Below are 23,335 nucleotides of genomic sequence, written 5' to 3'. Positions count from 1 at the left end.
GATTGAACTGGATTGCTACTATGATTATGAACTCATTTTTAAGAACATGGGTTTTCACAATTGTTGCCATTTGGAATCTATTTAAAATGAGAAATCAAAGGAATTATCAGTTCTCCTGCACTCTGATCCTTGGGTAAGAACATTTTTTTTCATAACACGAATTTACATCAGTGGGTGTACTGTGTATTTCACAAGTATATGCCTTGCTCATATTCTTCAGCAGCAAATTTCAAGGTTCCATCAGTACTTCTATGTATTTTTTCCTTGTGAATTACTTCTTATTATTCTATCTCCACCATAACTAGGGAGAGCTATGACTTTGACTTGAAAATCTAATTAATGTTGCGAGATGATAATAATTCTCAATATTTTGAGTCTTCCTTTGTTTCAGGCCATCTGTTTCACAGCACAACGTTTCAGTTCCCATGGTGTTACTCCGACAACCTGTTAAAAAATAAATAAATCCTTACTTTAACAAGTTTGCTTGGGAGCAGTATGAGAGCAGCTGGCTACAACACCTTGCCTTCTTGTTAGCAAGCCTCCTTTCCTGGCTGTCTTGCAGATGATATTGTGAGTGACATTGTGTCTTGGAGAAAGCAGACTACTAGTACTGACATCTAAAATCAATCTTGGATGACAATGTCTGAGGCTAGGAGAAGATTCAAGTTAAGCAGTGTGAAGTTTTTACCAGGCTTTATGGGGTTTTTCCTTACAACCACAATCCTGGACTTCTGGGGTGGATGGTTCAAGGAAGCTGTGGAATTTCCATCATGAAAGGTTCTTCAGAACAGGTTAAACAAGCATCTCTGCAGGATAATTTCAGTGTAGCTGATCCTGCCTGAGGCCAAGAGACTGGATCAGATGACCTCTTAAGGTTCCTTGTAAGCTTTATGTTCATAAGGACTCTTTCCTCTTAAATACTAGGTATAATTCCACTACTGGATTCCGTATCAGATATATATTCTGTAAAAGGCTCCACATCCACTGAGTTCTGGCTGCCCCGACTCTTTGTGTATGAGGAAAAATAATATTGTGAGCTGTAAACAGCAGTTGGTTACAGACATCTTCATTATCTGTGGTTGTATCCTATCTACTATAGCTGGCTTTAATACTACTGTTGAAGAAACTCAAGGGTGAGTGCTAGTATATTTACAGCCCCGGAGGGCTGCTCTTTGCATGGAAATGGAGATAATTTGAAAACTAGAGGATAAGTACAAGCTTGGCAGGCTGAGAGAGTGTAGAAATGTGGGCTAAAATAGCCTGAAGGTCTGACGAGGAAACTGAGAGATGGAAACTTCCAAATTCCTTGGAATTTGTCGCGTGCTTCTGAAGTAGTCAGAGTGCTGGGATAGACTGCTTTTGCTCAGTATGTAGCTGTTAGTAATGCAGACCTCCAGTTCGGTACAGGTAATATGCCCCAGAAATGAAAAATCTTACAAATGTGTAAGATCTGTGTAAATTAAAACAACTCTGGTGAAGTGGGGAAGTGCTCATTTAATGAATAGTTCCTAAATGATTAGGTTTAATCTTTATGGTTAAATAAAATATAGCATCATGTATTGATTAGAAAGATCTGAGAACTATTTCTGATGACAAAGTCAGTAATTTGCTCATATTCTTTAGGGACATCCATTAGCATAGTCACATCTTTGAAATATTGCTTTATCTGACTTCCATTGCTGTAAATTTACAGAACAGTATTGTGACTTGTTTACTGATTGGAAATTGAGGTGTGAGGGAGAGGAGTTGATGTGATGTTTAAATATATCTGTTTAAATTTTGAGCTGAAGGTCGGGTATCTCTTTGAGGATTTAGCCTGACATAGAAATAGCTGCTTCCCATTACAGCCTTAACTGGTACTCGAAGCAGTCTCATTCAGGGAAAAAAAATGAATCTCTTCAGAATCCCTATATTAGGACTTCTGTTTCTTGGATTTCTTATCTTATTACAAGCCCCTCAGCTGTTGAAAACATACTTCCAACCTCTTGCAGTTAATGCCACGAGGGCCTGCAAACCAAATCCATTAAGAACATTATATGAGGCAGAGGTCCTTAGCAAGGAAAATGTGTAGAAACATAGCATCACAGAATGTTCTGAGTGGGAAGGGACTCACAAGGATCATCGATTCCAAATCGTGACTCTGCACAGGACCACCCAAAGCTCAGTCCCTATTGCTGAGAGCGTATTCCAAATGATTCTTGAACTCCAGCAGCTCGGGGCTGTGCCCACTGCTCTGGGAAAATCTCATATAGCAAATGAATGTATTATTAATGATCGTGTCATAATACATGTGAAGCAAGGGGATGGGGAGGGTTAAGCTGATAAGTGCAGTTTTTTTGAGTGCTTGATGTTGCAGCAGGATACATCTACTGAGATGAAAAAGGATAGGATAGGAGAAGGATAGCTCTGGATGTATGTATTTGTGTGCACATTTATTTAAGGAGAAAGGAATTTGAATAGAAATGTATTTCAACTTAGGTTAGTATTATCTCTTAGAACGAGACTTTTCCCTTCCAGAGTTCTTTCTACTTTTTCTTCTTTCTGTTTTCTTTGACATCAAGTCATCTGAAATATTTTTAGGTGGCAACTTTCCAATTGGATTTGCTGGGAGCAGTTACTAGAGGGAAAGTTGTCCTTTGTTATAGGTTTGAATGAAGAAAGCAAGCTTAGTACTTCTGCTACAAGGTCGCACGTACATCTGATCAACACAGTAAGCTTGGGGTGGGAGGTGAAGAATGGAGAAACTGATTTCTCAGAGGTTTTCGCTCTTGCAGGTAACTAAACAGCTGCAACTCTTCCCAAAATGTGACTTTCTGTCCCTGTGTTTGATTTTGCTTTCTTCTACCCATATTCTAGTCATGATTTTGAATATTCTGCTCCTTTTTTTTTTCTTTCAGATGATATTAACTGTGTTTCTGAGTAACAACGAGCAGATTTTGACAGAAGTTCCAATTACACCAGAAACAACCTGTCGCGATGTAGTAGAGTTCTGCAAGGAGCCTGGAGAAGGAAGCTGCCATCTGGCTGAAGTATGGCGTGGAAATGGTAAGCAAAATGTATGATGGAAATTGATTTAAATTCATATGACAATTATTTAAACAACAACCAAAAAAAAAAACCAACACTGTTTTGAATGTCAGTGATTTCTAATTGCACTTTACCTTCTTTTCTAGCAAAATTTTGTGTAAAGCATGGTGTTCAGTGTCTGTAGAGATGAATGCAATTCTTTTTGATGTTTTTTTTTCGTTTCCTCCCTTAGCATGGACTAATTGATGAAATGTGTCTAAAATGTTAGTCTGTATTTAAGATTTTCAAGTTATATAAAGTATTCAGTATCTGCCTCATTATAAATAAAAATAAATAAATGAAGATGGGTGTATTTTCACTTCTAGGTGTCATTTATTTCAAATAGACATACAGCATCTTTGGGATGGAGTAGAATTTAAATAACTTGGAATGTTAGTGGTCTGTTCATACAATAGGTGGGTGCAGATTATAAACTGGATTATTCCCAGTTCTGCTTCCTCACTGTTTGGCTCACAAACACTACCTGAAATCTAAGAATGCTTATAACAGAATATTAGAGTCATACACTCTGTGTGGATTTTTGCTCCTGCATCTTGAATAACAGAAGTTCTGCAGATAGAATTGTGCCAGAATAAGATGTACATCTCCGAATTTCTCATGAATGCCTACCATCAAACACTTCATAACTTCTCTTGCAGCAAGTAGCAGTCTGTCAATTTTTTGTGCTGCAATTTTTATTTTACAGAACAAGGGGATGATCCTCTTCAAGCTTATTATGGACTCTGCTTTTAGAGGAGTTTGGGCAGTTAAGTGTAGTGCAAGCTTCCAGGTTACAGTATACCAACATATGGGTAGGAACAGTGGATGAGTGAAGAAAATACGTTGTCATCCTGCAGTTACTAAGGTCGCTCCTCTTAAATTAATGTTTGTCATTGGGTTTTCTATGAAGACTGATAGGGCCATAACTTGAGATAGGATTCTTCATATTTTTTATTGAGGAGTTTTATTTCTTCAGGAGCTGTTTATTCATTTTGTAAAGCAGACAAGTTTATTGCATTATTCAGATGCCTGTGGAGCTTTTAAGCATTAGGAATCTAGAATAGTTTCCTACTGGGGTATCTTTTCATTTCCTAACTGTTCTATGGCTTTATAAGGAGAAAAGGGGGCTCAAGAAGTCATTTCCTAACTGGATGGGAATTTGAAGAGTTTAGGCCAGAGTAAGCAGGGGAGAGGCTGAGCATGTCTGCAGTTCTAGGAATACAAAATGACTTCATATAGAAAACTCTTTAACCATGCCATAAGTTTTGTTCTTAAAAATTTTCCTGTTTAGAAGTTTAGGTTATGAGGGGGTCTATAAATGCCAAGTGCATCATATAAATTTATGAAATGGATCTGCAGATTTAAAAAACAAAACAAAACAAAAAAAACTGCACTTACCTAACCCTAATATTTTGCAATTGCTGGCCTGTGAGAGTGTAACATATATGGTATTATTTGTCCTTCTGCTTTTACAGTGCTTTGAGGATGTACTTAAAAATCTGAAGAATGTTCTCAGCTAGCAGCAAAAGAAAGTCTAGCCTGTGATCCACATCATAGGACTTCTCTGCCTTGTAACCCCAGCAAATAAAAGCACAAACTTTCTCTAATGCCTTCTGAAACTGAGAAAATACTTCATTTGTGGAAATAATGCATTGTTTCTCAAAATGTCAGCTAACTGATGTTAGAAGTTTGTATAAAGTGAGAAATAAAATATATCCAGGGAAAGGTGGAAAAACTAAAACTAGATTTTGGTGTCTACCTTGTGAATTATGTGTCTTGGATCCTGTTAATAACTAGATCTCCATCAACGATATAGTGAATAGAATATGGAGATAACTGCTTTTGGCCAGTTGTTACCTACTTGGTAGAGCATCATAGTATCCCCAGTTCTCTGAAGCAGATGCCCAAGCTTAGAAGCAGAATGCTTCCCAACACTTCTACCTGTTGGATGGGAATATCAAACTTCAAACTGTGCTTGTGGCTCAGCAATCACAGGTCTGTCTTACTCAAGATGATCAGTGTATGGATTATATTTCACTGAAAATGTGGAACAAAATGACTAGAAAAGAATGGGGGCAGAAACAAGAAAACAAACTGAAAAACCTCCATACCTTTCTGGAACTCTCAGGAAGACCTGTACCATCATTAAAATGATGCTCTGCGCACTGTTTCTGAAGTCTGTCTGACAGGAATCTTGGGATATGCATTTTGTTTCTGTTTCTTAGGTGCAGGATAGTATTATAAAATCTGTGAGCTGGTGGCCTCCACTTCTTATCCCAAAGATAAGGGTATATAAGTTTATCAGTGAAACAAATTGAAATCTCTTTTTAAGAGAGCATAGGAATGATAATTTTCTGTCAGCTGCTCCTTGGAGCTAAATTAAACTTTTACCATTGCAGTTGTTAAAAATAACCTGGAGCAGAGATCTGCTGTAGAAAACATGAGTCAAAACAGTTACAACAGCGAACAACCCAAACCATGGTTCATAGTGGGAAGTGTGAAATAATTTGCAATGAAACTGCTCTGCCAGTAGATGAGTATTTTTTGTCTCCATAATAATTACACTGTCTCAGACACCTCAGCCCTTATCATCGAGAGAGATTTGCAAATGTTATTTCAGAAGTCATTTTGAAAAGTGATATTAAAAACAAAATTTAATTCTCAAAGTTGGGGATTGGATAAAAACACTGACTTTTAATACATGTTACAAGTAGTCCATATTGTTCAGGTGACAGATCACATCTCTCTCCCTTCTATAAGGCAGATCTGTCACAGCTATCCTCTTGCAAATGTGCTTACCTCCTGTGTTCTACAGATCATCTCTTAGATTATCTTATTAAATAACACACATCTATTCGAATTCTAAGCAATTGAGGTTGTAGAGTCTAATTTTGGTTTAAAAAAAAAAAAAATATTGTGCCCAGAAGCTTGTTTTCTAAAATGTGTCAATCTAACAAAATAACCAGTCTTAATCTTTTCAATATGCGTGCCCAAATAAATAACTCAGAAATACATCATTTTACTTAGTTTTAGAGGGGGAGGAAAGAGAGGGATTACTTGTCTTCCAGGAAGATCTTAGTGAAATCCTTGCAAATTTGGCATCAACAATGATTTGAGATTGCTAGTTTAGAAAAGGGTTGCAATAGCTTGGTTGTTGTTGAACTTACTTATTTTAATGTTAGGCTTTTTTCTGTTTGCTTTTGCTTGATAAAGAAATGGTTGAGGAGCTTCCCAAGAGTTGTAAAATAGGTATTGTCTGTATTACAGTTAAGAAGCTGGTTTTCCTCAGAGTTGCATGGCACAAGAGTTTGGTGAAAATGCGTTTGGTTTTAGTATTTTGTTCTCTGTTCCTCCTCTTTTCCAATTTCTTGAAATAATTAATTGTTGAAAAACATAACAGCATTTGTGCCTGATGTATCAGTAAATTTAAATAGCACCCTGTGCTTTTTCAGGTTGAAGCTTCCTCTCAGATTCCTCATGCTATGACAAGGGAAAAAAAAAATGCAGAATGTTCTTCCTCATTCCCCAGCAATTGCAAATTGTGATGGGTATGGATGTCACAAGACAGGTATCATGCCAGAAACCTGTAGTACTTTTCAAAAGAGAATGGGTTTCAACCTTTTAAATCCACCCATTGCTCAATTATCTGCTTCATTTACATCTGGAATGCCCTTCAGCAATTGGTAATGTTAGTCTTCCTGAACTTAGTTGTAAGAGACTACTGACTGTATAGGAAATAGAAGTATCCTTCTAGTAAACAACTGCAAACCCGAGATGGTAAAGACGCTTTGTGTTCTTGCAGTGAATTCCTGACTATGGAGATAATCTGTTATTTGTATTCTGGTTTCACACAAAGCAAGCATAAATGTATATATTACAAATATCTTGATTCATGTATTCAGGATAAAAACAGATTCTGATGCCTAAAAGTTTTTCCCTTTTACATATAGGGTGTATTGTTCCAACAGAAAAATCTTTGCAATTCTTTTCTACTACGTCACTGCAGTACATGCATTCTGATCTTCCAAGGTGTTTCAGTTATTGCAGAATACTTGAACTCACCTGGTCTCAAAATTTCAGAAGAAAGGTAGAAAATTCAATACTCAAGTTAGTATTTCAGAATTTTTGTCTAACTCCCATTTTAAGACAGTTTTTGCAGTGATGCATATACGCATAGATGATCATTTTTCACTTATCTTTTCATATCAATGATTATTTATTATTAAAGTATACTATTACTATTTATTGCTACTCTATACTCATTCCGCCATTTTACCTTCTTTTTTTCCTCTTGTATTTTTACAGTTTCTGACAAATATACTTAAAGCCATCATAACTGGGAAACATTTAACTATAGTGCTTTTTCATTCCTAAATAATAAGTATTCCTAGAAATGTTCCTTTGCGCTAACCTGACTCACAGCAAGTATAAGATCATGTTTTCTTCCTGCAGTTTATACAGATTAAATCATGTTTTGTGTCAAATGTTAACAACCCTTTCCTCTTCCTGTTTCTTTTCCAAGTATCTTTTATTTACCTAAGTTACCCAGAATTATTACTACATCATTTTTCTTTGCTTCAGTAATGATGCTCTCAGTGCTGCTTTCTCTAATTTATGGGTGCATATTCATTCCAAGTTGTTTTGGTGGAAGTACTGAAAAAGTAGTAGAAAATATATTTCCCATTTCTCTACAGGGTCATGTGTGAAAATTATTATTGATTCTTAAAGATGCATTATGCAAATAGGGCCTTTTATTTTTAATAGTTCCTAGGATCAGGGCCTTGTAATGGGATACCAGCTTAACCAGCAGTGACACTGCAGCCACTCCTCGCCATTCCAGAATTAGCCCAACCCTGTTCAGACATCTAGTTTCTTGGTACCTGTTATCAAGCTTCAGTTCTTACTAGGTTTTGCTAACAATCATTTTACTTGAAAAAAAAATTGTAATGCTTCAGTCCTTCTGTGTCCTCTGAACTAAACTCTTTAGGTATTTTGCTCGTTGTGATCTTCAGATTCTTGTTCCAATTTTAGTGGATCTGCTTCAGAGCACTTGAAATCTTACCTCCCTCTAGGAGTTGAAAAACCTGAAAATCGTGTTTTTAAAATTCCTTTTCAAGAACTAGTAATAAGCCACTGGCCTTATCCTTGTGTGCACAGACTCTATTGACAGTGTTTCTTGGAATCCACTTGAGTAAGGGTCAAGAAAAGGAAAAGAAAAACATCTATATTTTTTTAATCTTGTATGTTACTTTTTGGGTTTTTTTTTGTCTGTTTTGGTGGGGGTTTTTTTGCAAGGTAATAAGGACTAAGCTGATGAACATAGTTAGCATGTGGCTTAAATGACCCTTCCCCACTAAAAGTGTATTTGCTGCTTAACTTTTGTTCTTGTAATGGATGTAATCTATATTTCAGGATCTGAGTGGAGCTGCCACAGGTGCTGGTCTTGGTGGTAGTAGCAAGCATTTAAGGAGAGCTTTAAAGGCTGAAATACAGTCCCGTGTGAACAGTAGCTGAGTCCTCAGTGATAGATGAGCTCTGTTCTGAAGGGATGGGAGCTGAGCTCCATTGCCCTGAGACAATAGGAAGGGAGTCAGGTTCAGATCCCTGAATCCAGAGCACAGTATAAGAAGGGTATAAAACTATCAGAGAATGTCTAACAGAGTGCTACAAAGTTTGTGAAGGTTCTAGAGGGCAAGACATAAGAGAATTGGCTGTGATCCCTGGGTTTGCTCAACCCGGAGCAGAGGGAGCTGAGGCGCGGCCTCATGGCGGCTGCAGCTCTTCACAGGGAGTGAAGGGGCAGCGCTGAGCTCTGCTCTCTGTGGCAGTGACAGGACCTGAAGAAACAGTGTGGAGCTGTGCCAGAGGAGAGTCGGGGAGGGGGGTTGTGGAGGTAGGAGTTAGGGAAAGGATCTGCCCCAGAGGATGCTGGGCAAGCTTTTCCATGCCCAAGGCTTTTTTTATGGCCCTGAGCTGCTGGAGTTTGTGGACTGTTGGACTGTTTGGACAACTGCATGGACTTGATCCTAACCGGTCCCTTCCAATCCCAGACCTTCCTGTTTGTTATGCTGCATCCTCAAGCATATACTGCTTGCTGGAATTGCAAAGAGGATACCGGTCCATATGGGCAAGTGATCATTCAACTGAGATCACTTCTCGTGCTTCAGTGCTTGCTGTGATTAGTATCCTTTTATCTATATCCTTGGTTATTCTCAAAAGACTTCGAAAATAGAGTAAAGAAAAAAACCATATGGAGAACTTTTTTTTTTTTTTTTCATTCAGGAGACTCCTTAGGGTGTGCTGATTCGTATATTGAGAGGTGGTTATAAAGGTATATGAAAACAGTGATGAGATCAAGCTATTTGACATGACAGATTTTGACAATTATGTTACTGTAACAAGTATATTCAAGTGATCCAAATGTATTGTCTTGATACTCCTCTGAACTTAGTTGTAATATACAAAGATGTGTATATATTTACACAGTTCATAACAAATACAAATATAGGTAAATTTCATTATTAAAAGGTACGTTGATTTCGTCTTTTTTTTCTTCCTTCCTTCCTCCCAAGCTTTCTAAAAGATAACATTTTTTAATCAATTTGTCATCTTGTATCAAACGGGTTAAATATGGAACAGACAGATTGTTAGCAGTGTTTTGCCTGGTAGGAAATGCTGTAGTTTGAGTTTTAGGGGCAGAGGAGATTTTGTATTTAATGACGAAGAATACAAACCATCTTCTGGTTTCCATCCAAGTCTGGTTTTCTGTAGTAAATGTTGGTTTGACTGCTTAGAGTTGTACGTAAGAAAATGAATTAAATCTTTTCTGCTGTCATTGTATTCTGATTGGAAGAGATCTCCTAACATTCTGCTTAATGTTAGGAATCTTTAAAAGGGAGGTTTTTCTTACCCTTAATAAAAATAAATACAAGTATATTTAAGCACAATAAGCGTTTGCTTTTGAAATATATATTCATTCTGAAATGCTAAATAACCACTTAGTAATGATAGATTTGGTCAATTTGGAAGAAGTAGCTATAATATGAAAATACTTTGCATTTCTTCTGTGGAAAACAGAGAAACTTAGTGCTGTACAAATCTTAATGTTTATTTGTTCAAATATTTTCCTGAAATTCCACATATACAAGAAATTAATGTCCAGCCTTGAATAATGGAGTGGAGGCACCTGCTCAGGTTCTTAGGAGGTGAAATGTCATTATACTGATGTGGTTTTTAGTCTGAGTGGAAACCCTTAGATTCTGACTGAATTAATTATCTTAGTAATAAAGAAAAAGATGCATCTGCTGAAGGAGAGCAAAGATGCAAAGATCATCTCCGTGAAAAAAGCTTTTGATGAGAAATTCCTGACATGATTAAACTAGAGTTTGTAAACACTAGTATTTGGTATGGTTTTGCAAGCTGGTTGTTACAGCTGTAAACAGTGACCTGTGTTACAGTAAGAAGGCTAGCTTTTAACTCAGTGCAACTATTGTCTGTTGGTGTACTCTTGTTTCTTGGACTTTGCATATCAGTAAGCACACTGAATGGATTTAACTACTAGAAAAATAAAATTCTTATTTTTAATGAGAGTTGTATAAAGCTTTGTCTAATTTAAAATAGTTGTGATAGGTTTTTTAATTTTGTTTTTAGAACGTCCCATTCCCTTTGATCACATGATGTATGACCACCTACAGAAATGGGGTCCCCGGAGGGAAGAGGTGAAATTTTTTCTTCGGCACGAGGAGTCACCAGCTGAAAGTAATGAACAGGGTAAGTACACTTATCTTGTAGTGCTGTCACCTGAACATTTAAAATGTCTTCTGAAGTGAGTTCAATTATCAGTTCTTTCAGTAAATTTCAGTAGATATATGCAATACAACTTCCTTGTACCAAAGTCATTTTGAACATTCTTCAGTGTCATGTTTATTCATGTTCTCAAATTCCCTTCTCTAGAATAATTATTACCAATCTGTTGAGCAATTCTTTTGTAGTAGGCATGGTTTCTGTTATGCTTAGTAGTTATATAAAAATTTGGTGCATGAGAGGCTTAATACACGTTTGCTTTATGAGAGGATGGGAAGATTCTTCCTTTCAGTTGCCCCAAGAGAAAAGATTCAGTGAACTACTTTGCATCCCTCAGCAAGCAAGTGTAGAGTCTTACACATAGGGAGGAATAATTGCATGCACCAATACAGGCTGGGGGATGAGCTGCTGGAGAGGAGCTCTGCAGAGAGGGACCTGGGCGTCCTGGTGGACGACAGGTTGGCCATGAGCCAGCAGTGTGCCCTCGTGGCCAAAAAGGCCAATGGCATTCTGGGGTGCATTAAGAAGAGTGTCCAGCAGGTCGAGGGAGGTGATCCTTCCCCTCTACTCTGCCCTGGTAAGGCCTCATCTGGAGTACTGTGTCCAGTTCTGGGCTCCCCAGTACAAAAAAGACAGGGATCTCTTGGAAAGAGTCCAGCGGAGGGCCACAAAGATGGTGAAGGGCCTGGAGCATCTCCCCTATGAAGAAAGACTAAGTGAACTGGGTCTGTTTAGCCTTGAGAAAAGATGACTGAGAGGGGACCTGATCCAGGTTTATAAATATCTGAGGTGTGGCGGCCATAGTGGTGAGGCCAGTCTCTTTTCAGTGGTACGTGGAGACAAGACGAGGGGAAACGGACATCAGCTGCAGCATAGGAAGTTTCGCACGAATGTGCGTAAGAACTTCTTCACGGTGAGGGTGACGGAGCACTGGAACAGGCTGCCCAGGGGGGTTGTGGAGTCTCCTTCTCTGGAGATATTCAAGTCTCGCCTGGACGCCTACCTGTGCGACCTGGTGTAGGGAACCTGCTTTGGCAGGGGGGTTGGTCTCGATGATCTCTAGAGGTCCCTTCCAACTCCTACAATTCTATGATTCTGTGAAACTAAAATCTGTTTTAAAAGCATAATTGAGAGAGGTCTCAGAAGCTTTACTTTCTCTGTACTTCATGTATATATATACTGGTGGTAATAATTGATATCTTGAAATATTTCTAGTCTGTTGTACAAAAAAGATCTTTGTATAAAACCATGTTAGATGAGGGACTTTATTAAAAGATTGGAATCAAAAGAAAAAAATCTCATTTATCTGATCCAACTTGTATAAGAATTTAGAGGCTGTATGTTATATTATTTATTGCTCTCAGACCGGCTGGAGGATAGGAATGAAATCTCAAAATGAAATGTATATTTGCATGCTCATTGAACTAACCTGACTACTGACAATTGAATTTCAAGTTTTGTCTGAGACCTTATTGCTTTGATCTGAGCTTTCTTTTGATATCCATGTGGCTACTGTTTGCTTAGAATGCCAGAAGTAGCAGATCCAATAATATATATAATATAATATATTATATAATAATATAATCCAATAAGGGATTTATGCATACATATTAATTAGATATTTTTGTAAAATATTCAGTCATCATTTGGATAATTTGGCTTCTAACAACATTATATCAGAAGCCGCATTGTCACGTACAAGGAAAATGTCCCTTCTGAACCATGCAAGTAAAACATTTTAATTAATCATAGACTTTTTGATCAATTTGCAGAATAAAGTTGTTTTTAAGGCATTGGAGAAGCTTCCTCTGACATAGTCATTTTAGTACAATTAGTTGGAGCTACTTCTTTTTATGAACATAGAAGAGTGAAACTGCAATAGTCGTGCTCAATACATTCCATTTCGTATTATCATTGCCAAAACACAAGTCAGAAAAGTAGGCCTATTTGTCTGTACTGTTAACAGAGGAAATCTGTGAGGTAAATGTTTTATCTTTTCCGACTACCACATACAAAGAATAACATAATGGGATAGGTAAGAGCTGTATGTACAAATTTTTTAAAAGTATGGATTCGAGAATGAAAACCATTTGTGTTGAAAACTCAGCTTTGCAGTACGTGTGATGCTTTACTTTTAGGTGGACGACAAACCCAGAACCAAAGAAATGGAATAAGTATACCTGTGGAGAAGCGTACAGAGAATGGGGTATGTAACAAATTATAAAGGTTTTCGTTCAGTTTCAGTCACATATTGAACGTTTTAAAAATTATTGGTTTGCAAGATCTGTTATGGTGGGAACTAGTGGAAAATGTATAGAACTTCTATTTTGATTTCGTGAATAGCTGTCAAACTTCTGTCTAAAAAGAAATTCACTTCTGTAACATGAGAAGTCTTCAGCGTCTTACGAACTGCTGCGTTTTATCACCTGCCTTTCTCTGCCTTATTTGTGTGAGGAAACAGTCAGCTCTATTACACTTGCGTACTACTATTGCCTGTCCGGGTACCTTGCCCCTCACTCCCTGCTTTTTTTAATCACTAATATTGAGTTTATGACTCAGCCTCTTTTGTTAAAATGTGAAAAAGTATTCATGGATTGGGATGTTTTCAGATGCCTACAGAAGATAGAAACTGCAATGCAACTTCCTTATACTAGTTTAAGCGCTAGGTTCTGGGTTTTTGTGGTTGTTTAGATAAAATATTACCAAGTTGCTAATTTAAAATAGCCTACACTATGCAGTATATATCAGTTTTATAGCTTTCAGTGAAACCTGTCTTGACCATCGTCTCTTTTACAAGAAACACGTTGTATATCTCTTTCAAAATTACCATGTCTTAAAAATCTTGTGCTCCATAGTTGGATGGAATTCCCTTTACTTTGTTCTGTCCCTTCTCATCTTCAATTCTAATAAAAACTCAGCAGGATGTAATCTGTCCTAGTTCACTTAGAGCTGTGCTGTTCCTTCTTCTGTGGCACTATAGTTACAGCTGACTGTTCTGTAACATTTTTAAATTTCAAGATTTGAGCTCACAAATTAATACTTTTTAATCATTGTGGAATGCTGTTGATTTCAAAATATACGTAGGGCTCTTTCTCTTTGTTTAAAAACAAAACAACGGATTTTTGAAGTTGAGATGTCTTAAAAACAAACCCAAACCCTAAAATTCTGAAAACTGTTGTGCAAGTTAAGTGATTCTGTGTTTGTATACTTCCTGATAATTGGCATCTGAAATTCACACATACAGCTAAATATGCTGAAAAGTTGTGAGATATTTTTTGTCCATTCAGCTGTTTAGTCAGGTTTCATCTCTTAGCGGCTGGTTTTCTATGTGGCATTTGGGCCTAGTGGAAGGAATTTTTTTTTTCCCCTCTCCTGCATGGATCTGTTTATCCTACTTCCATTGTAATACTGTCAGTGTAGTGAGATCATGGGAGTACAGTGTCCTAGGGGAACATAACTCTTTCGTGACCTCCTCGTTCCCCATAGCCCATTTACTTCAACGGAGATACAACATATTGTGGAAATTAGGACTTCCATGAGCACTACGCCTTCTAATCTGACTTCCTGGCAGTACTGAACGTTATGGGAGCATCACTTTGTTTAATTTGATTTGCTGTTTATTTTATAGGTACTGGTAATGTGATAAACTCTGCTGCTTGTGTGCCATTCAGTATGTATTAAAAAAGCACAACATTTGGCCATAAAAGTAAAATTTACTGGGGAACCGATCACTTTAAAGTAGACTTTTGGCAAGTTCCTGAAATTACTAAAAGACAAGAAGGACCTGAAGGGATTATGTTAATACAAGTTGTGGGTTTTATGCCAAAAGTGGTACAACTTAGGATTTGAAAGTTACAAAACTCAGATTTTTCAATTATGCTAAGTTTGAAATTGGAGGGGGAAGGGAAAAAAAGCGGTGGCTGCAGGATCAAGGATTTAATCAGCTTACACTTACGTAATGCATTAGGCTTATTCATTGTTACTGGACTGCTGAATGTTAGACTAGCCCTAAAAATCAATGCAAACCAGTGGAACGTTGAAGACAGCTCAAACATTTCAAGTGTTCTTCATTGAGGTATATTTGTGTTACTTTATGCATTGTTTTAATGTGAAATGGTTGATTTTTATTTAATATCTAGATAAAGCTGAACGTGTGGCATGCATAGAGAATTTCTAGATGCATGTTTGCTTTTGTGTTTGAATCAATAGTCGTGGAAAAAAAGTTGTATGCAATCTGTCTGGAATTCACTTTGGATAATTGTATGAATTGGCATTTTGTCACGCAGTGTTTTTACTGTTCTTGAAACTATGTACATGATCAGCAATTATTTAAATAATGGGGAGCTTAAAATCACAAGATTATTAAAATACACAAATTTTATCAGATTATCTTCCAAATAAAGATTTAATGTTAAAAATAGAATGGGTAAGGTCTCTTCAGACAGTGAAACGCACTGTAAAAAGAAATGTATCAGTAAGTGTTAGTCTGAGAGCTTTGCATTTGCAGAACAAAGTGAGATTGTATAAACTTGAGTGTTTCTCCCTGAGGTGACTTTTTCCTGCTTTTGTTGACAACTTCTGGAAGTGGAATTACTCTGTAGTTTGGGTCTGATCTCTTTCTGTCGCTGTCTGAGATATATGTATGTGGAGATAGGACTTAGAAAACCAAACATTTTCCTTTTCCAAGGAGACTGGACAGTGTCTCAAAGAGAGATTCACTTCTCTAAGAACGGCTCCCTGTCCGTTTCTTTTGCATATGTAACTGAGTCAGTGCGATTTGGACACGAGTTGTAAAAAGGGAAATTCTAATTAAAGATTGGTGAAAAAGTCTTCTTAGTGAGAGCAGTTGGTCTTTGGAACAGATTGCCCAGAGTCTGTGGAATTTCCATCCTACTAGAGATTCAAAACTTACTCTGATTAGGTCATGAGCAAGCTGAGCAGCTCTCAGTAAGGGTCGTTGAACCAGGTTACTTCCATAGGCATCTTTCTACATAAATTATTTTCTGATTTGATGATGCACAGTATGCTGATGCTGGAAGTGCCCTCTACTGTTCAGTCATTTCTCACTTGCTATCAGTGGCCACGAAATAGTGATCATACAGTGCTAGGTGTTATTTTCTTCCAGACATCTTCGCATTATCCAAGGATTGTTCCATAGGAATAACAGTGAGAAAGAACAAATATAGTTGTAGCCACTGGAGGTCAGTGGTACACAGGAGAGCGACTGGGAGCCATCCATTGTGGTGCAGCTGCTTGTCATCAGTGGGAAAAATAAATTGTAGTCTTACTAGAAGGAAGTCCTGGAAAGAGGACTGACCATACGATAACAGTTGTCCAGACAAAAAGGTAATCAGATTACTCAGATATTTGTTACACATAATTACTTGAAGTTCCTCATTTGAAATGTTAAAGGATAAAGAGCTTAGTCTGCTATTCAAATCTGAGCTACAAATACAACTTATATACGCTTGTAAGTATTAAGTAGTTTCTGTTTGTAACATTTAACAGTGTACTTGGAAGAGTCTGCCATTCACGTAAGACAAGTTTTAATGACTTTTGTTTAAAATGAGCAAATTACAGTGTCAGTCTTAGAAATCTAGGTCCTTTCATGGGTCTCAGCTGTAAGTCTAAACAAGGACTTTCATTAAAAGACAACAGAAGGAATTCTAGCAATTTGCAGGGATTTTTATTTTCCTGAGGAAACTTTCTTGCAGGCCTCACGGAACATTTTGATCATATAAAAAGCTACTAATTAAATAAAATTGGTATCTTCCCAGTTTTCTGCTGCAGTTTTGTATGCTACATCTTGTAAGGAGCCAAGACTATCGTATCTTCCACTTTCACTAAGAGAGTTCACAGGTTTGAGGCATACGTTCCTAAAGTTCTCATTACTTGTCAGCGAGGGGAGCCTTGCTGCATCTTCCTTGCAGACATCTAATTCAAGCTGTTAGTTTAATAGATTTAATGACAAACTGTCTGAGGAGAATCCAAATTCATCTAATGCATTTCCCGAAATGCTTGCTCTATCTTTCTCTTCAAAAATAGAAAAACTAATCCAACTAAAGAACTTGAGGGGAAAAAAAATAAATTAGTAGGGAAGAAATTACAGTCCAAAGCTAATGTTGATGCAAACAACTAGCTCTTGAATTCTTGCTGAACTAGAAATCCCAGTCTCTTCACACCTCTATAAAGGATAGTTTATGTAGGGTAACATCTCTACAAGATTAGTAATTGTGTTACCTAATAGAAAGAACTTCTCTGAAACTATCGGGAATTCAGATGTTCCTGACCTTTTATCTCATTCAGAGTCCTTTTGTAAACATTTTAGGCAAAAATCATATAATTCTGGGATTTGAAATGCCTTGAATAATGTTTGAGTTTCTCAAATATATTTCAGTTCATAATGGACAAAATTGGACCAGATGCTTCCATTTTATGAGAATGATCATCACATTTGACTTACTCTGTGATCATTTTCTATTGCAATTGTTATAGTATTAGTTTATGACTAATCAGCTAATACATGACTTAATTTGTTTTGAAGAGTCTAAAGAAAATTTATTGGGAACAGGAAACACTCTTTGTACTCAACTTGGAAAAAAACATTGCAACCACTGCAAAGGAACTGGTTTCCTCCATGCTTTCTGCATGTATATACATAATTTTTAATCTCTGTAGATTTAGATACCAAGAAGTCTACCTAGAGGTCTACAGATATGTGAGATGATCATAAGTACTTTTTTTAACTTTTTTTTTAACTTTTTTTTCTGTGTGTATGTATGTATATATATTACCTTTTCTTGTTTATCTGTTATCTTCTCATCCATCTAAATTCCATTCAATTCTTCCTACTCCCCTTCTTTTCTCTGAGTATTGGGGCTTGGTGGTTTTCACTGTCTTTTGTAGTTCTACTGCTCTCCTGGGCACCCAAAGATAGTTCTGTTCATCAAGTTACAGGGAACTTGGCAGCCAATGAGGTGGTCCTCATTTTGCAGGAGAGGAAAGGCCTACACTGTACCATTTACTCAGTCCACACGTTTAGTTTCCTCTTCTGCAGATCTGACTTTGTTTTTCCTCAGGCTGTCAGTTTTACAGCTATATTTAGCTGTGGACGTCCATGGAAGAGGGAGGATAAGAGGTCCTTCCAATTTGCTTGACCTCAAACTGTGATACATATTTTCATATGTTTCTCATCCAAGAAACTTGTAGTAACACACATTTCCCTAGATTTCTAACTAAATAAAGTGAAAAATTGCATCCAGTTGTTACCACACATTGAGATCTGAATTTGCTTGGCCCTTATATAAAGGTAGAATAGTTTAGAATATATGGGTGCATCAACTGACACAACATTATGCACGTTAGTTCATAAAATAAACATTACCTGAGGAGTTCATTTGTTATTTTTCATGAAGTCCTGTTGTTCTTTTCCAATCTTTACACTGACAATTCAAATTTTAATGTCTTTTTAAACAGTTGTATTTTTTGAAGTCACATTAGTGTAATTTTTAGTTAAACTAAATAACTGGATAATAAGTTACTGTAAGGAAAATGGGACTTGTCCTCTCCTTTATTTCTGTAGTTCCTTACAGGAGACAGATTAAGACAGTCACTGTGCCAGCAAAGAGCTCTAAGAGCTTTAGCTGTTAAAACTTGAGAGTTTAGCTTGTCCCTCCATCTCCAAACAGATTTCAGTTCTTTCATCTCTTTCATGTGGTCGTGTTATCTGCAGATAGTGTTTTCCACAGTCTTTGTATGTCATGGCTTTTTGTTGTGTGCATGTGTGTGAGTGCATTCGTGTGCTTGCAGTGGAACTCTGGCCTCCTTTCTCTGACACACCTTTAAATGTTGATTTACGCATTCATTTAGTTTCCTGTCCATCAAGCCTTTTGGACACGTAATATACCTACTTCCCACCCATATGGATTTCCCAGGCAAGAGAATTATTCCATTCCTCTGTCTCTGCAACGGCCTCGTGATCCAATTGTAGTTAGGTTTGTTCCCCCTGCAGTCTTCCTCACATCAAAGTGCAGAAAATGAAAGTCCCTGTGGCTAATTTAGGAGCAAGGGAGTTCAACTTGTTTTTCTTCTCTTATTCGTACTGGATGATTCTACTCTATAGCTCATACCTTTCCTTTCTTGCTAAAAATAAGCCTGTTCTTTGTGCAGCTGGAATATTCACAATATCATGCTTTGACGTACAGTTCTTCAGTGTCCTTATGGAGATCCATTTGGCTGGATCTCTTGTGTAAGTGCACTGAATCATACTTGAATTCTTTTCTTGAAAGAATGAAGAGAGAGTGAACTTGCATACCATTCCTGACTTCTATAAGGTAAATTACAGCTTTTTATGTTTTCACTTTTTGGAACATTATAATTTTTAGAGACATTAGAAATTGATAATGGGGTTTTTGTATTTCCTTCCATGCTTAGTACTTAAAAATCCTTAAGTCTACATTTTGGCTTTCTGCAGACTTCTCTGATGTGCAGCTTCTTGATGTATGCTATTATACACATGCTTTAGCTTTACTGCTGGCTTACATATTTATCTTTCTGCATGCAAAATTTAAGAAAAAGCCAGAGTGTGTAGGGAAGAGCATTTTAGCAAATACAAGGAGAGTTATTTACATGAGATTGTTGTATCTATTTTGACTACATTGTTTGCCTTTTTATTCTAGGCAGTCTCTGTTAATAAAGATGCTGTTAAATTTCATCTAGCATGATTTTCTGTCCTTTTTAACAGTAAAATTAAACACAAGAAGTGGTGATTTTCCTGATCTTTTTGGTGTTCAGTTTTTGCACTCAGTAGTACTACGAAAAAAGAAATTGAGCAAATATTTTGTTGTCTTCTTAAAGCAAAGCTGTCTGTATTCTTACATTTTTCAGTTGAACTAAAAGAAATGTGTATTAGTCAACATTTTCCATTGAATATGAAAAGTGCAACGAATCAAGCTGATCTTAGTTGACAGCTGGCTTGATCTTGCACTGATTAGGTCTTTCACTGCTGGCTAAATCCACTAGCCTTTTCCGTTAGCTGGTTGTTGATGAATGCAGAGAGACAGTTTTTCATATTGATAAAGAATCGGGGAAGCATATATCTCATATGGAATAAGATTAAAAAATATCCTACCTCCTATTGATTGCATCGAAGCAAAAAGCCATGCTGGAACCCCTAAGATGTGTGCAGTTGTTGACTCGCCTTACTCACATTGAACAGTTAAACAATTAGTGTAGACAGAAAATTACAGAAATATGGAGTTGGAGCATGCTGAAGCAACGCACGTGTTTTCTGCTGACGGGCAATGCTGCAAAATAAAGATGTGCTCTCTTACAATTACATGGGAGAATAGCAAGCAGGTAATTAATTACTTTTCCAAAGTTTTACACTTCAGTGCATGCTATTTAAATACTGTATGGCTTTCACACTTGAGTTTAAATGACTTTGAATTTCATTGGCACTTGAGCAGAACATGGACCATTTGTGTTTTGTAACTCCTTATCTCTGAAATGAAATTCTGAGTAAATCAGATTTTGTAGATGAATTTACTGTCGTAGTTAAGTTATAAGACCTTATGAAAACTATTTACTTCAAAATATTATGGCCTTGTGGGTCGTGCAATCCATACGCCATCTCACATGTTCAGATCAAAACAAGGCATTTATTTTCAGTACTTCTGTGTTGTGGAAATGCTCTGTTATACTGTTCTCCTGTAAACAACATTACAGCACCAAAGAAACGTTTCATACTGAATCAGTTACTTAAGAGAAAATTAAACGCTTATTTGATAGCAAGCATGTTACTTTGACATAGAAGTGCTAGCCTACTGAGGTAAGATTAATTTTCTTGAAAAAGTTGTTTTGTCTTAAAGATCAACAAAACCACAATTCCAAGACTGTTTTTAAAGAAACTTGAACAATGTGCCTTGAAACACGACTATTACTTATAATTACTCTGAGTAAAAGGATTGGTGTTGTAAGCAGGTCTGAAGTTGTGTGCACAATCTGCTACCATTCCTATATGAATGCATGATTTCTTTTAAAATATTTGTCTTTTGCTAGGAGTATAGGGTTTGTCAAATCAGCTGCTGGGTATTTTAGCTGGATATTAAAGCAAATACAAATGAGGTTAAGATTTATCTGACTAATAAGTGTCTGCAGGGACAAAGAAAGTAATATTTTAAATAACGAGTTCTAGATACTACTTTCCTATGTAGTAGGAGTCATTTGCAGACATTTTTTGTTTTATATATAGCAGATGTTTAACATATGTTTAAATCCAACTGTGGTTTTGAAAATCTGTTTTAACGTTGTTCTGATTTTCGTTCTGTATATTTAAGTTCTGGCTTTTCTTAGCTGTTCTGACCAGAATAGAGGACAGTCTCACCTAGGAGATTTCTAAGAAATACGAGCAAACGGTAGTAAACATGAGAAATCTGGAGTCTGGCTCATGCTGAGCAGACTTTAAACCCATATTAAATAGAATGACCTATTTCTATCAGCAAGTTGGAGAAATTGTTAACAATGTATTTTAGGTTAAAATGTGAGGTTAATATTTTATCAAATATAGATAATGTGAGATTTTTCATAAAATAATGATATAGTTGAAATTTTTTTTTCAGTTCTAAGAAACAGTTTGTTCATTTGCTCAAGTAAAATTACCGTTTTGTCACAAATTCTAAGTAACCAGATGACTTTTGTGATGTTAATTTCAAAATTATTTTATTATCAGGAGATAGCACATGGTGGTTGTATTTTTCTTTAATTCCCAATATTCTGGTTGCCTTTTCTGGGTTTAATTAGCTTGTTCATTTCCATTAGGCTAAAAAAGGCATATGCTCTTGTCATTGGATTCTTTAAAATGGATTTCTGCTATCGGCATGTTTCTGACCCAATTAAAAAAATGCCAGGCGGAGCTGTGGCTGAAGCCATTAAACTGGAAATAATGTCATCCACGTTGAGAACAGCAGAAAGCCTACTTTAATAAAAGCATATTTTATTTTGTCTATTTAGAATTTTATGCATGAATTTTCACACAAGTTTTTAAAATTGCCTGTTATACATTGCACTATAATTAAGTTTTATGGAAAACATACATGCATTTCATCCAAGATGTATTGGATACAGAACTATTATAGTAAATTCCCATATCTTCCTGTTATTCCTGCTGTTCTCCTGAGGATAGGTACAATGGCTATGGCAATGACTATTCTTATCAGAAATCTCTGAAGATTTAACTGAGCAAGTGAAAGCATCCTCTAAGCTATGTTAATTTGAATGAAGGTTAGGACAAGAAGTTGTGTGTGACTGATGGGCTTCTACTGTTTTTGTTGAAGTTAGCATGGAATAATTAAGAAATATTTTGATAGATTCAGCATGTAGAGGAGGCCATTATTTTCTTTCCTGCTTTGGAAGCTTGCTGTCTGAGCAGACAGAGCTGGAGCTCTTCCTTTCCTTTCAAGGCAGAACAAAAAGGAAAGTGCTGGACTTGGGCTACTGGGATGAGAGCTCCCTACTTTGGGAAGGCTGAGACTTCTCAGTGTCTTCATCCCAGTCTGGAAGTGACTGGCTGGGCAGCACACCAACTTGTTCATTTTACAGTTGTCAGTCTGCTGTGTTACGGAAGAATGGTCATTTATGTAATACATTCCACTTCCTGCTAAGTCTCAGACCTGCCAGTTCTGTTTTTATCACACGACTGCATTGGTTTGGCAGCTCTGTAAAGGTAAATTTCTAGTCTGGAGGAAAGTTTGGTATTGCTCTAGGTAGGAATAGCTGCCTGAAACTGCAGTAGATTATGGAAAGTTGAATATTTTTGTATGTGTTATAAATGAGAGTTTTTAATTTTCATTTCTATGTAGGCATTTAAAGTCTTCTCAGGAGCAACTTACAGTACCTTTAGAGTTTGTTGTCTTCCCTTATTAGGGAGAAGTGCTTCCTTTTCACCAAGGCAAAGTTGTGTGCCTCAGTGGTGAATCCCATGTGGGTAATAAATTCTTGAAATCAAGGCCCCAAAGGATTTGCTGCTTCTAATTCAGTTATGATCTTGTGCTTTTTCTATTTTATATTTTTCCCCTGCTATCTCTGGCTTTTGATATGCTGATATTGCCCCACCATGGTAAAGACTGTTTTCTTTCACACGCCATCCTGAGGTCCAAGGCAGAAGCCAGGATGCAGACTTCCTCAGCCCCTGCACACAGGCTGGTGACATTTTATCTGAGCTATGTTGGATCTTGACAATTGGTGATTTAACCTTAGAATCCTCTGACCATGCCAAGCATTAAAAATGGGGAGAAAGATGCATGTTAATACTAAAAGAGCAGTAGTAGAGTACAGAATAAGAACAGAGGTAGTAGAAGTACATTGCAGGAAGAAGGCTAGAAAGCTGGTGATAAAGTTCATTGCGTGTGATTCATTGTGCAAGAATATCCATTGGAGAAGGTGGATTGTGTCCAGTTTCAAGAGGTTT

At 36.9% G+C, this 23,335-nt stretch overlaps 1 protein-coding gene across 9 annotated transcripts in view; it reads left to right on the top strand.

Moving 5' to 3' along the window:
- Positions 1-23,335, top strand: part of PPP1R13B (protein phosphatase 1 regulatory subunit 13B) — a 63,763-nt gene that overhangs the window by 17,106 nt on the left and 23,322 nt on the right. For 5 of the 9 annotated variants that reach the window (XM_085225707.1, XM_085225706.1, XM_085225705.1 and 2 more), the window contains exons 2-5: positions 2,898-3,045; positions 10,717-10,836; positions 13,008-13,075; positions 19,158-19,202. In XM_085225707.1, the coding sequence (XP_085081833.1) occupies positions 2,898-3,045; positions 10,717-10,836; positions 13,008-13,075; positions 19,158-19,202 (381 nt within the window). The remainder of the gene's footprint in view (positions 1-2,897; positions 3,046-10,716; positions 10,837-13,007; positions 13,076-19,157; positions 19,203-23,335) is intronic. The other 4 variants (XM_010711961.4, XM_010711960.4, XM_010711964.4 and 1 more) reach the window with 1 other exon arrangement.

This window comes from Meleagris gallopavo, chromosome 5, assembly GCF_905368555.1.
Source record: "Meleagris gallopavo chromosome 5, MGAL_WU_HG_1.1, whole genome shotgun sequence".
Taxonomy (NCBI): Eukaryota; Metazoa; Chordata; class Aves; order Galliformes; family Phasianidae; genus Meleagris; species Meleagris gallopavo.
This window is presented reverse-complemented; position numbering and strand designations above follow the sequence as displayed.